We start from the raw sequence: 15,284 nt of genomic DNA on the forward strand, positions 1-15,284 counted from the left end.
AGGGGAGTGGGGGGGGTGGGTATGGGGGACTTTTGGGATAGCATTGGAAATGTAAATGAGGAAAATACCTAATTAAAAAAAAAGAATAGCGATGTTGCCAGGAGTAGTGGTGCATGCCTTTAATCCCAGCACTTGGGAGGCAGAGGCAGGCAGATTTCTGAGTTCCAGTCCAGCCTGGTCTACAAAGTGAGTTCCAGGACAGGCATGGCTATACAGAGAAACTCTGTCTCAAAAAAACAAAACAAAACAAAACAAAACAAAAAAATAGCGATGTTATTGTCTACTTCATAGCATCCTGTTGTTTTTAAAATGGTAGGTGTGTTGGGCTGAGGAAATAACTCTCTGGAAATGTACCTGTCTAGTATGCACAAGATCCTGAATTCAGTTACCAGTACCACAATAAAAGAAAGTGTATGGCTATGTATATGGGGCACGGTAAGGAAGTACTTCATGGACCCAGTGATAGTGGAACACAATTTTAATCCCAGCACTTAAGAAGTAGAGGCAGAAGTGGTAGATATAAAGACAGCAAAGGCAGATATAACTCCATGAGTTTGAGGATAGCCTGTTTTAAGAGTTCTAAGCCAACTAGGGCTATATAGTGAAACCCTTTCTCAAAAAAAAAAAGTTACTATAGTCTCAATATCAATAAAGACTATTAATCTTTTAATTATAGGTGATATGTGGCATGGTGTTAAATCCAGGGCTTGGACTTGGAGAGCCTAATTTGGAATTCTTTTGCTGCCACTTTATATTTTTGTGACTTGCTAATCTACATATAAAGAGTTGCTATGAAGATTAAGAAAAACTTTGAAGTTACTAAAAGTCATAAACATTCATCATTGTTTCATTTCAAATTATAAACTTCTCAGTCAAATTCTTTTTATATTTTAATATAAGTGTGTTATATAATATTGTACAATAACATAATATGATTTATAAAGCATCTAAAATATCTATTGGTAAAATCTAAATCACTTTACCAATTTGTTTTGTTTTTTTGTTTTTCATGTCAGGATTTCTTTGCATCACCCTGGCTGTCCTGGAATTCAATATGTAGAGCAAGCTTGCCTCAAATCTGGAGATCTGCCTGCCTCTGTCTCCCAGGTCCTGGGGTTAAAAGCATGTGCTATCACCACCCACTTAGTTTAAAGCATGTTTTTAACCAAGGAGCTATAAAAGTTCCTTTAAAATATTCCATCACAAGAAGTAGGAGATAAATATAATAAAATATATTGTATGCATGCACAAACTTTTCAAAAATTAAAATATTTTAATTTTTTTTTAAAATATCACTTAATTCAACAATGTGTCTTTGAAATAAAGACATCTTCACTTCTTTATTTGTGTGTGCCATACCCATTTGTAACACATAAAGCATTTATATCATATATAACCACTCATTTAGCTTCTATAGCAACCTTGAGAAAAACTGAGTCACTGAAATGAGAGTATTTGCCAACAGCACAGTGCAGTTCAGAAGAGGCAGATCTTGGGTCTGTATTCAGGTTACATTAACTCTAAATGTCTTGTTCTTGTCACTATGTAAGGCTATCTCTTCAGAGTTTGGCTTGAGGTCCACAAAAAGCTAGGCATTCCCTTATATAAAATCAAAGAATAATTATTTTCATAATATGGTATGATACCAGGAGATTAATTCACTTCCAAATAGAAGATAACTTAATTTGATCTCTCTTCTTCTCTCCTCTCTCCTCTTCCCTTTCCTCCCCTCCCCTGCCCCCCCTCCCTCCCTCCCTTCAAATAAAGTCTACTTTCCTCTCATTTAAAAAAAGTTAGGAGACAGCTAATGTTACAGGCTTGCCAGGACAGGGTCCCCAATGGAGGAGTTAGACAAAGGACTGAAGTAGCTGAACGTGTTTGCAACCCCATAGGAAGATACAATAATATCAACAAACCAGACCTCCCAGAGCTCCCAGGGACTAAACCACCAACCATGGATGGACCCAGGTGGACCCATGGCACCAGCCGCATATGTAGCAGAGGATGGCATTATCTGGCTCGATTCCCCATGGTAGAGGAATGCCAGGGCGGGAAGGCGGGAGTGGGTAGGTGGGAGTGGGTGGGTGGAATGGGGAGCATCTTTATAGAAGCAGGGGGAGAGGGGAAACTGGGAAAGGGGATAATATTTGAAATGTAAATACAGAAAATATCCAATAAAAGATTTAAAAAAATAGGTACTTCCCACAAAGTCTAATTACTGAAGCTCAATTCCCAGAACCCATATGGTAGAAGCAGAGATCGGACTCCTGTAAGTTGTTTTCAGACCCCATGAGTACCATGGCATGCATCCCTTCCCCCAAATACAATGAATATTTTTCAAAAAAAAAACAACAACAATAAAGGGTATATGAAATTTGAGACTTCTGATAATAGAATAAAGTAAACCAAGAATATGTTTCCTTTATATCCAGTCATATGTTAATAGATAAAGATATTCCACTTGAAATGCCTAAAGGGAACCTGTTCCAATGAACAGAATCCTTCATCATTATTTATTTCAGGAAACATAGAGAAACTATCAAAAAGCAAAAAACAAATATACAAAGTGACAGAATTAAAGTATACAAAACATTGTATAAATCTGTATCACAGTGGTTCTCTCTTTTAATTAAATAACTGACTCTCCACAGGGTAGCCTTTTTTTATTCTGTGATATATATATAAAGTTTTAGTCATCCCCACCTTCTATTCTCTTCTTTCAATGCCTCCAAGTTTCCCAACACAGTTTCTCCTTACAACAGACCTCCCATCCACACTCTGCTGCTTACCTGTTACAGAGGATGCTAACAGCTCCATGTGGACTGCAGTGACATGGCAGGCAGAGACCAACAGTGTGATTCAGGTAAAAGCCCTCTTTGCAGGTGTCACAGTGAAGACCCTGATAACCCACATGACAATCACACTGCCCTGTGGTCTGGTTGCAGCGCTTTACATCCAAACTTCCAACCTCAGAACAGTTACACATATGCTCTGAAACAAAAGAAAGCCATCATCAAACTTTAGTTTTTGTTTAAAAATATTTGTGATAAATTTTTAGGGCTAGAAAAGAATAACTCTAGTTTTGGCTGCTTAGACTATGTAGTTTATTTAAATTAAGAAATATATACTGCAGAGTTCATAACACATGTATAGTTCATAATTATTATAAAGCTGACATTCTCAATTTCCTCTTCAGTTCTCTTCGCTGTCTACTTGTGAATTCTAAGCCAATGTGGTGTGTGTGTGTGTGTGTGTGTATTTGCAGTGTACTCATGCATGCTTCTGAACTAAAGGCTTCTAAGAGAAGGCTTATATGCATGGCACTTGGAGCACATGCTGGAAATGGCAACATGTTAAATAATAAATAACCCTACCACGAGCAGCAAAGGCTTAAGGCTCAGGTGACTAAATCCAGTAAGTTATACAAGGTCATATAAAACTGGGTCACAGCTGGAATCAGAAGTTCAATGTTCCATCAAAGAAGAAATGGAGAATTAAACTATAAAGGGAGGAAAGTGAACAATAAGCCCAGAGAAGGAAGTACCAGTTCACCCTGGTCAGAAACCAACCACAATTCAATTCTCTTTTCTAAATTAAGTTATTTTAAACTTAAATGTTTTCTTAAGTAGATTTCAAACAGTTCTTCGGATGAAAATGATTTAGAAGCCCCCAGTTTTAGCCTTTGAATGAAAACATGCATTTAGGAGGGTTTTGCTATACTTCTCCTCATGTTAGCAAAGGCCAAGTATTTTTAACAGAGTCTAATACAATATTAACAGATGACTTTGAAAGCTAGTACAAAAGGTGTCCTTTAAATGAACTGTAGAAGTAAAACATTATGTGTATATTCTACAGATCAGCTTCTTCCATTCCCAAATAGGGATAAACTGGGTAAAAAAAAAAAACCCAAAACAACCAAATTATATTTGTTGATAGTTAAGGCACTAAATAAAATGGCAAAGTCATAAAAATTTAATTTGGGAAATTAATTTCAGTATAATTCGATTATTAAAAAATTACCAGATAGCAGCAAATCCAGAGTCTAACATAGAAAGATATAAAGGTGTTTAATTTTGTACTTTAGAGAAAGAAATACAATTTAAAAATAGTATATCTGCACAAGGAAAAACAAAGGACTCCGCACAAAATCCACATTTGGCCAAACTTCCATATATTCTCAAGTTTCTAAGCTTTGATATCAGTTCATTTCTTCCATTTCCTTTCAATCTGCAGATGTAATGAATATACTAGTGGATAATTTGTTTTCTTTTTAATATTTCAAGCATTGGGTAGTGAACTATAAAACCTAATGGAGAGTTCAAACATTTTTCAGTTCCAAGATTAAGGAAAGGATTTAACTCTACCTAAAAATTAAGATTCTTACTTTTAGCTTGGGGGTTGTAACTTAGTGGAACATTTTCCTACCTGGATGCAAGCCACAGTAAACACACCCACACACACACACCCCCCCCCCCCCCCCCCACACACACACTTTGTTATCTGGGTAATATTTTTGTATATAATGAAGCTTTGCAACCTACCATGGCAAGACCTCTGCTAGACCAAAATTCAAGAAAAAGCTAAAGTTTACTTCAACAGCGAAAGAAAATATACCTCCTCCCTGTAACTCTCATACAAGAGTAGTTTAATGAGGCAATAAAGCAAAGAGACTGTAGAAGCAGTCAGCTAACATTCAACATCCTGCCGCAGAACTTACTAACTTTATGGCCTCAGGCAAGATATTGCTTTCCTTTTTTCGTCTGTAAACAGTGTGGAGTGATAGCATTTGTGTCATAGTCCCAGAATGGGGTCTAAAGTACTATAATAGTGAACGTAAGAATGGTGATACCACACAGAACAGCACAAATGTAATTCAGATGGTAAATTCATAGGACACAGCTTCGATATGCTCTATGGGTGAGATGATTTCTGAACAATATCTAGAAAACAAAGTTAGTACTGTTACAATATCTTATATACAGTGGGTTACATGCAATACTCATATATATATATGGCTATGATATAGTGGTGTGAATAGAAGGATTTAAGACAGAAGTTTCAGGAATAAGAAATGATATACCCCAGATTTGATTAGAAACCCTTGGTATTGTGGTATTAGGTCAGCCTGACCATAATAGAGTGAATGAAATACTTGAGCAAAAAAAAAAAAAAATCCAATGATAGGGAAAAGCAATGATGCAATATCATGATAATCTTTCCAAAACAATGAAGGAAAGGAAGCTAGAGTAAATGTGAGATGTTATATGCATCTTTTAAACTATAGCTCAGATTTTTGGGCTCTATCTCAGTGACAGTCTTCAATAAAACAGGCAATGCTAAATGAGATATGAGCAACTACAATAAATACAAAACACTGTGAGCATTCATTATATCAAGGTAGTTTGTTAGCTTGTAAGGAAGTTCTCAGACCTTTCACAATTCTAGACATTCATATGGAACGAGATAGGAGTCAATACAGAAACACTGCAATCACCTTAGTAGAAAATTTTATGAAAATGAAAAAAAACCACAATTTCAGTTGATAAATGTAATATGAAGAACTTTGGGGTGCCCAAGGCAACAGGGGAAGTACTGACTTTTAATGAAGTAGAAACACAGATGACCAGAGCAATACAAAGTGATACATTAATAACGCCATTAATGCTAAGTCACCACGGCAGACACTATAGAAATGAAGTAACAGAAGCTAATCATGTATAGTATGGATGAAATGCCAAAAGCCCATTTAGTTTCTAAGAACTGAATATGGAATACTATTTATAAAGTGAGTAGCAGATTATCTTCCAAAGTCTTCAAGTTTTAGGGGAAAAACTCTATAGAGACATAACTAGAAAAAGTAATGCAAATGCTCACAGACAGACTGCTATCCTAGGTAATCTTTTGTTGTCTAGTTTCTAAAGAGCATTGTACTATAGTGATTTGAACCCTGAAAAAATTAAAAACCTAAAATCTGGTGACAAACTGTTCTAAGTGTTTGAAAATAAGAATATAAAAGCTCAGAGAAGGGCAGTAGTTCCTGAGAACTTGAATTTATGGAAAGATTTTTATGTGAAAGTATTACTGAATCTATACCTAACAGCATATTTCTTCCAGTGTTCCTTTACCAAATATCAAGAGATGAAACTTCCTTGGCTTTGCAGGGAAATGGATATCTTGTAGGTCCCATAACTCTTCTTTATATGCAAATACCTATTCTGGGAGAAATTATCCTCATGAATATGTAACTAAGCTTTTGGGGGCCCTCTACATACTTGCATTTTTTTCTCTCCATCAAACTTTATCATGGGACTCAAAAAAGAAAAAAAAATAGAGAAAAAAAACTTTTATCATTTATGTTTTTGCTCAACTACTAGTGGTACCACATACCTATAACCCAAGCTGTTCTACATGCTAAGGCAGGAGGATCATGAATCTGAGGCCAACCTAGGCAACTTAGTGGGACCTAGAAAATGTGGGCCCTCTCCATATACTTCCTTTTAAAGTCCTTCCTGAATGTTATAAATCTTAGAATTACTAGTGATGTTCAAAGGTACATGCAACTTTGTAGAACAGTGTGTTAGCACTTTATAGAAGAAAAAGAACCATAAAAGTGGTAAATCAAAGATTTGAATAAAAAATGAAAAGCTGTCCTTGGTTTATTTACTATGTAAATTTCTGAGAAAAGAGAATGTTAAGTTGATAATAATAAAATGGTGGTCATAAAGTAAGCATTTCATTCAAACATAGATATTAAGAAATATACTTGAACTAACAAAAACTTTTAGGATTATGATGGCTATTATGTAGATAGAGGAAGATCACAGGATTTCTGTCTCACTTTTTATATTTTTATTTCCTTTTGAGATTTTTTTAAAAGTCTAACTCAGTTCATACAAAGACTAGGAAAATTCATTTAAGTATACTAACTTGGGGTGTATTCAGTGTGTCCAATATACAATGTCACCATTTTCCAAGAAGCCTACAATAACCGTTTCTCTGGTTTCTTACACTGAGGAGGGAGGGAAGAGGACTGACAAAATCAAAGGATACTACATTTCACGCCTGTATATCAAGGGATTCTTTTTTTTTCATTATTTATTAATTTTACATTCTGATCAGAATCTCCCTCCCTCCTCTCCTCCAAGTCCCACCTTCAGACCCTCTCCCCACTTCTCAGAGAAGGCTAGTCTCCCTCTAGGTATCAACCACTCTGGGATATCAAGCAGCCCAGGTAGCTGAAAGGGATCCAAAGGCATGCAAAAAAGTAAGAAACAGCCTCCCTTCTAATTGTTAGGGAATCCACAAGAAGACTAAGTTGGACATCTGCTACATATGTGTAGGGAACCCAGGTCCAGCCAATGCATGCTCTTTGGTAGCATGGACCATATGGACCCAAGTTAGTAAGGACTTCTTGTGATGACTTTGACCAGCTCCCTCAATTTTCCCCCTGACTCTTCCATAAGACCCCATGTTTGGCTATGGGTCTCTGCATCTGTTTACATCAGTTGCTGGATGAAGTCTCTCAGAAAACAGTTATGCTAGGCTCCTGTCTGCAAGCATAGCAGAGTATCATTAATATTTTCAGGCATTGGTTCTCTCACATGGAATGGGTCCTCAAGGTGGGCTAGTTATTAGTTGGCCATTCCCTCAATCTCTGCTTCATCTTTATCTGTGTACATCTCGTAGGCAGGACAAATTTTTAGTCAAAGGTTTTGTTGCTGTCCTCCTTCCACTGGCTACAAGAGATGGCCACTTCAGGCTCCATATCCCTATCCCCCACAGCTAGGAATCTCAGATAGGGTCACTTCCATAGACTCTTAGGAGTCTCCCTGTCATAGGTCTCTGACTTCTTTTAGAGATGCACTCCCCACAACTAATTTTCATTCTCTTTCCCCAGCTCTCTCTACCCACACATCTAAAGCCCATGTCCCCTCTCTACCCCCTGTCCCATTCAGTTCTCTCCCTCCATTTACCTCTGATGTCTATTTTTTTCCCCTTCTGAGTGAGATTCAAGCATCATCCCTTGGGACCATTGTTATTTAACTTCTTTGAGTCTGTGGATTATACCATGGTTATCCTGTACTTTATGGCTAATATCCACTTATAAGTGAGTATATGCCATGTGCGTTTTTCTGGGTCTGGGTAATCTCACTCAGGACTATCTTTTCTAGTTCTACTCATTTGCCTGCAAATTTCATGATGTTCTTATTTTAATAGCTGAATAGTATTACACTCTGTAATGTACCACATTTTCTTTATCCATTTTTCAGGTGAGGGATATCTAGGTTGTTTGCAGTTTCTGGCTATTACAAATAAAGCTGCTATGAAAACAGTTGCACAAGTGTCCCTGTGGTATAGTGGAACATCTTTTGGATACATGCGTAGGAGTGGTATAGTTGTCTTAAGATATAACTATTCTCAGTTTTCTGAGAATCTTCCAAATTGATTTCCACAGTACACGTTTGCACTCCTCCCAGCAATGGAGGAATGCAATGCCCTTGCTCCAAATCCTTGCCACCATGAGCTAGCTGTCCTTTGAGTTTTTGCTCTTAGCCATTCTGACAGGTATAAGATAGAATCTTAGAGTTGATTTGATTGCATTTCCCTGTTGACTAAGGATACTGAACATTTCTTTAAGTGCTTCTTGGCCATTAAAGATCACATTGTTGAGAAATCTCTGTTTAGATCTGTTCCCCAGTTTTTAATTCGGTTATTTGTTTTGTTGGTGTCTAATTTCTTAAATTCTTTATGTATTTTGGATATTAGTCCTCTGATGGATGTAGAGTTGGTAAGATCTTTTCCCTTTCTGTAGTCTGCCCTTTTGTTCTATTGGCAGTGGTGTCCAGAATCTTTTCAGTTTTATAATGTCCCATTTATTAATTGCTGATCTTAGTGCCATAGTCATTGGTGTTTTGTTCAGGAACTTGACTCCTGTACCTATGAGTTCACTTTCTCTTCTATAAGATTTAGTATATCTGGTTTTATATTGAGGTCTTTGATCCACTTGGATTTGAGTAAATATGGATCTACTTGTATTCTTCTATATGCAGCTATCCAATTAGACCAGCACCATTTCTTGAAGATGCTTCCTTTTTCCATTGTTTTGGCTTCTTCGTCAAAAATTAAGTGTACATAGGTATGTAGGTTCATTTCTGGGTCTTCAATTCTATTCGATTGATCAGCCTGTCTTTTTTTAGTTTTTTAGAGAATTGCTCTTTCAAGGTCTGTAAAGAACTATGTTGGAATTCTGATGGAAATTGCATTGAATCTGTAGACAGCTTTTAGTAAGATGGCCATTTTTTTACTATGTAAACCTGAAAGCTTATATTTTGACCATGAGCCTGATTTCTTGTAGGTATCCTGTGTTTCAAACTGTACTTTTTATTAGGACTATGTTTTATTTTTGTATATTTAAAAAATAAATCTTGGAAAGTCTTCATTATAAAGAAAAGTAACAATCACCAGATTTTTCTTTAATAAAGTGACTTATTTTAACATAGTACTGATACTCAAATTACATTTTGTGTTTATGTTATGCTAGGATAGGGTCATAAATATTTGAAAATCTGGCAAACAATGTTAAAGCTGATGAGTTTCTTGAGTTAAAACAGGCATCACAGAAATGTAAAAGTTTAAAAGCCACCACTTGTAAAGATATGCTCTAAATTTTCCTTTTAAAAATAGAGATGTAGCCACAAAACATCCCAACCACAATTTTTATAGTAAAATTTAACTTATTTTATTGTAAATATTTCTGAATAAAGGAGTGAAGTTTTGCACATTTTTTTCTGTCTCATAGCTAAGGTTATGCTATTAGTGTGTCTTACCTCTGGCTCATTGCCCCTATTCCACAATTCAAGGACAATTCATCTAATTAATGGGACAAGATGACAAGTTCTAAAAAGGTAACAGCTAGCCTTTACAACCAATATTGAAAATGATATTTCTGGTCATTGAGCATCTGCTACATGTATCAGATATAACCTTAGAAATGACACAAATGGTCTCCTTTGTTATCCACTGCAATCATGAGACATAGGGATTGTGAGTGAGAAATCTGATACCCCGGAAAAGAAATAAATCATATAACTATCCAGGACCAGAGAAATTAACAAATATTATTAGACAAAGCCATAACCACTTAAAGTCATACTTTAGGGCTCACTGGCTAGTTCTGTGGCCTTTGGTAAGTCTTATGTTCTCCCTCCCTCTCCCCTTCCCCTCCTCTGACCCCCTATGTGTGTGTGTGTGTGTATGTGTGTATTTGCGTTTATGTGTGTGCCCTGAGAATCATCATGTATCATTACAAAATAAGTAAATAAAAGGTTATATTATCTCTGGTTACATATTCTGCCTTTGGATTATAAAACCTTGCTTTATAATTGAGAAAACGACTTATATAGAAATCCTAGGAAGTCTAAAACTACTGTTAGGAAATGCAAATAATTTTATATCCAGTGTCACGGACACGGACTATTTCTCTTCTTCTTTGTCTACTTGCCTTCTCTGTAATTTCTGACTGTCTGGCTGCTTCAAGATGAACTACTAGTTCCCCAACTGTGCTCTTTATCAGCCTCTCCCAGCTCTTTCATGACTCTGCCCTATCCTCACTACCTCCAATCACATCTTTTCAATCTTGCACTTTTTATACCTTTTTCTACCTTTAAATGTGTACTCTAAGAACCTAAAACATATTTTCCTTAATCTTCTGGTCCATAGATCAAGCATTTATCTTCCAAATAAAATTTCTCAAACTAAAATATAGACTTGGTTCTTTTTCTTTACCACATGTTCTTTAATGTTCTATAATCTTTTCTGAACTTCTGAAAAATGCTCTCTCAAAAAATATTGATGCAAAACATGAGCCTTCCTCAGCCATCTACCTCTTTAACCTTTTATCTCTTCTTTTGTGGGGGGTGGGGGGTGGGTATTGAGCCCAGAAACCCACATGTTAAGCACATGTACCATTACTAGCCTACATTCTTATACCCGTTCTTCTTAACACTTTGGTATTTACTGAGAACTTACTATATCAATTCCTATTCTTTCATTGTAGATCCTTATAATAATGAGTCTCAGTGAATTCTTCCTGTGTCCACACCTCTTTTGCACTGTGATGTTGCTGTATTTCCTCATCAAAAGAGAGAGTCTAATTTGAAGCCCCTATCTGGCCTTATAAATGTAGTCTTGAGTGACCAGTTCCAAACCTGGTCTCACAGCATCTTACATCTTCTGCTTCATTAATTTAGGACAGATTAAATTAGGTCAGATACCTGATCTAAACAACTATCCAACAAGAAATTCTACAAACAGGGGGCTTGAGAGACAGGGCAACAGTTAAGAGCACGAGTTACTCTAGCAGAGGAGCCAGGTTCAATTCTCAGAATCCACAGGGTAGTTCAGAATTATTCTTAACCTCAGTTATCAGGGATCTGAATTACTTCTTTTGACCTCTGCAGGCACCAATCACACACACAGAGCATATATAGACACTAAAGCAAAAGTCTCACATATAAAGTAAAATGAACAAATCTAATTTCAAAAAACTAAGGAAATTTGACAGATTAAAAATCTGGCTATCTACCCATTCCTGACTGGGCACCAAACATGAACAAGGCCATCTTAGACTCTCTATTTCTACTAAATGCAACAATGCAACTACATGGCTATGCTGGTTTTTTGTTTGTTTTTGCCTTCACAAATTAGTCATCAGGAAAAAGAGAATCTCAACTGAGAAAATGTCTCCACCAGACTGTCCTAATTGATGTGGGAGTGCCCAGCCCATTGTGGGCAGAATCACCTCTAGGCAAATGGTCCTGGGCTATATTAGAAAAGTAGCTGAGCAAGTCACTGAAGCAAAACATAAGCATACCAGTGAGCTATACTCCTCTGTGGTCCCTCATCCAGCTTCTGCCCTCAGGTTCCCACTTGAACTCCTGTCCTGACTTCCCTCAATGATGGAGTGTGACCTGGGAGCTGTAAAATAAAATAAACTCCCCCCTTCTTAAGTTCATTTTAGTCAGTGTTCTATCACAGCAACAGAAAAGCAAACTAAAATAATGAATAAGCCTCCCCAAACCCAGCAAACTCCTCCAGAAACAGAAATAAACCACTAATTTATGTTTGAAGACTCTGGGGTTTGTGGTGATTTGTTGTCATACAGTAATAGATAGCTGACCCCCAGTGGCCTAAATAATATACTTCCAGCAAAGCCAGTCATATTAAAATGGCTTCAGGTCTGAAGATGCAATTCAATGATAAGCACTTATCTCTAATACATAGGTTCCATCCCTAGTACCACATACAGCAATTACATTAAAAGTACTTACTGGTTTTTCTGGTTATAGATACCCAACTAGACTCCATGGATTCATTAATTCACTGCTTTCTTAGCAAGGTCAGTATGTCCTGAAATCCCAGGACTAGGGAGATCAAGGCAGAAACTTCACAAGTTTCAGTTCATTCTGGACTATATGACAGGATCTTGTATGAAATATATAGAAAGGGGCTGGTGGCCTATGCCTTCAATTTCAGCACGTTAGAGGCAAAGGTAAGAGAATCTGTAAGTTTGAGACCACTCTGATCTCAAGTGAATTCCAAGACAGCCAGAGCTATATAGTGAGATCTGATCTCAAAAAACGTGTGGGAGGATAATAAAAGTGTTTTAATTACACTTTCTAGGTTTGACTTCATTTTCATTTTCTCAAAAGGCACCTTATAAACTGACAAGCAAGCAACATGATGACCTGAGTATGGTACCTAAAAGCCATATGAAGTTGGAAGGAGTGAATTGACCACAAAGTTGTCCTCTGAAATGCACCGGCCCCCAACACACACAATGACACAGATGCCCACACACATATATGAGAGGAAGGGACAGAGACAGAAAGGGAGGGAGGGATGGATGGAAGGAGAGAAAGAGAAGGAAGAAGAGGAGGAGGAAGAGGAAGAAAGGAGGAGAAGGAGGAAGAAGAGGAAGAGGAAGAGGAGCAGAAGGAGAAGACGAAGATGGCCATGACTACAACGAAACAACCTTATGGTGCTGTGTAAAATAATCTTTTGTTGTTCCACCTATAGGGTTGCAGACCCCTTCAGCACCTTGGGTGCTTTCTCTAGCTTCTCAACTGGGGCTCTGTGTTCCATCCTATAGATGACTGTGAGCATCCACTTCTGTATTTGCCAGGCACTGGCATAGCCTCATATGAGACAGCTATATCAGGGTCCCTTCAGCAGAGCCCATGTCTCTAGCTGCATATGTAGCAGAAGATGGCCTAGTTGGCCATCACTGGGAAGAGAGGCCCCTTGGTATTGCAAACTTTATATGCCCCAGTACAGGGGAACACCAGGGCCAAGAAGTGGGAGTGGGTGGGTAGGGGAGCAGGGTGGGGGGAAGGTATAGGAACTTCCAGGATAGCATTTGAAATGTAAATAAAGAAAATATCTAATAAAAAAAAAAGAAAAAAATCTTTTCCCAATAGAACATCATAGGAAGTGAACCACCATGTGATTTAATTTTTAGAATAACAATAAATTATACAACACAATTCGAGTTTAACTCCAAATTAATTTGAATTGTATTTATAAATACCCAAGGCTAAATTTTATTCAAAGATGATTAGTATATAAAGAGGCAAATGTCACTAGACGGATACTAGGGACAATTTTCTTACTTATTGATTTCTTAGTTCCTTGATATAAAGTTTTTTTCTCTAATTGTGGCAAAATAGATATAACAAAACTTACATTTTAACATTTTTAAAGGCTAGAATTAGGTACTGTTAGGTACAGTTACACTATTTGTACAATTACAAATAACTCTCTCTGTCCTTACTACATTTTATTTATTTACTGATTTGTGTCTTTACTTCAACATCAGAACATATAAAAAGAGATTTGGAAAAGCTAGCAGTTTAATAACAACCAAATATCACAGGGCCACAATGATCTAAATAAGTAACTAAATATGTTTTAAAAAATTGGTTGAAGGGAGAGTGCTTGCTTACAGTAAAATTCTAATTAATAAGATAGGATAGTAGAAAACAGCAAGATGTGGAACTTGGCATCAGAAGGGGGCTCAGCAAGTGTGTGGGAGAACTTGGCAGCTGAGTCAGCAGGATAAGTCTAGGGATTCTTTTCTGTGTTTACCAGGAGCTCTTCTGGCAAAAGCAAGGCTGGTACAGTTTGTTCTTACAAGACTAGAAAATGTAGCAGGGGAACCCAGATTGGGGGCTTCATGAGTAAACTCAATGTGTACAGAAAGTGCCTCTCAAGAAGCTAGGAGAAATATGTAAAGCTTTCAGCCTCCATTCAAGGAAATAGATGCTAAAGCTGTATATATATTCAGAACAGCTGGCAATAACACAGAAGGTACCCAGGCTGAAAGCATAATACCGTAATCTTTTGTCCATGGCTTCAAATGATCTATAAAGCCAGCTTAGAAATAACCTTTTTCAACTTAAAAAAAATCACAGGGCCTGGAGATATAGCACAAGAACAGGAGCGCTTACTTAGCTAGCATGTACGAGACTCTGGGTTCAATCCCCAATATGAAAATAAAAACAATAGAAACTTTATTATTATCTAGGGTAATGATTGAAAATAAAAATGGAAATAAACTTAGTGAATGACAGTTACTTTGACAGCTAGGATAACTACCTAGGCTGTGCCCATAAAGACTGAGGAAAGTGCTCAATAGGAACCTCTGGTTTACACACATACACACACACCACTTGTGTACACACATGCATACACACAAACTCAATCTCAAATACTGGACAAAATTAGCAATCAGTATTATTTGAAAGTATCCAGGTCATAAAAGACTATCTCAGATAGAACTATTCCTTATTGGGGGCACCTAAGAAGAGACACATAATGCAATCTGAGATCCTGTATTAGAACTATCACCAAATAAGGAGCCTGATAGGGAACATTTTTTTTTTCTGCTTCATCTACATTTATTATTATTTAAAGAAAGAACTTATGGATTCTAAGACATTCACACCATTTCGGAAACTTGAGATTTACATAGATGATATATATCTTATTGTCTTGTCACAGCTGTCTTGTCTCTGTGCAGTCATAAACCACCATAATCAGCTTCCAAACGCTGACACCATTGCATACACTAGCAAGATTTTGCTGAAAGGACCCAGATATAGCTCTCTCTTGTGAAATTATGCCAGGGCCAAACAAACACAGAAGTGGATGCTCACTGTCAGCTATTGGATGGATCACAGGGCTCCCAATGGAGAAGCTAGAGAAAGTACCCAAGGAGCTAAAGG

The 15,284-nt window shown here is 37.1% G+C and overlaps 1 protein-coding gene across 1 annotated transcript in view; it reads right to left on the reverse strand.

Moving 5' to 3' along the window:
• The window catches only part of Megf9 (multiple EGF like domains 9), a 104,502-nt gene that overhangs the window by 52,672 nt on the left and 36,546 nt on the right, over positions 1-15,284 (reverse strand). The window contains exon 2 of the mRNA XM_021160932.2: positions 2,790-2,991. Within this exon, the coding sequence (XP_021016591.1) occupies positions 2,790-2,991 (202 nt within the window). The remainder of the gene's footprint in view (positions 1-2,789; positions 2,992-15,284) is intronic.

The sequence above is a fragment of the Mus caroli genome, chromosome 4 (genome assembly GCF_900094665.2).
Source record: "Mus caroli chromosome 4, CAROLI_EIJ_v1.1, whole genome shotgun sequence".
In the NCBI taxonomy this organism is placed as follows: Eukaryota; Metazoa; Chordata; class Mammalia; order Rodentia; family Muridae; genus Mus; species Mus caroli.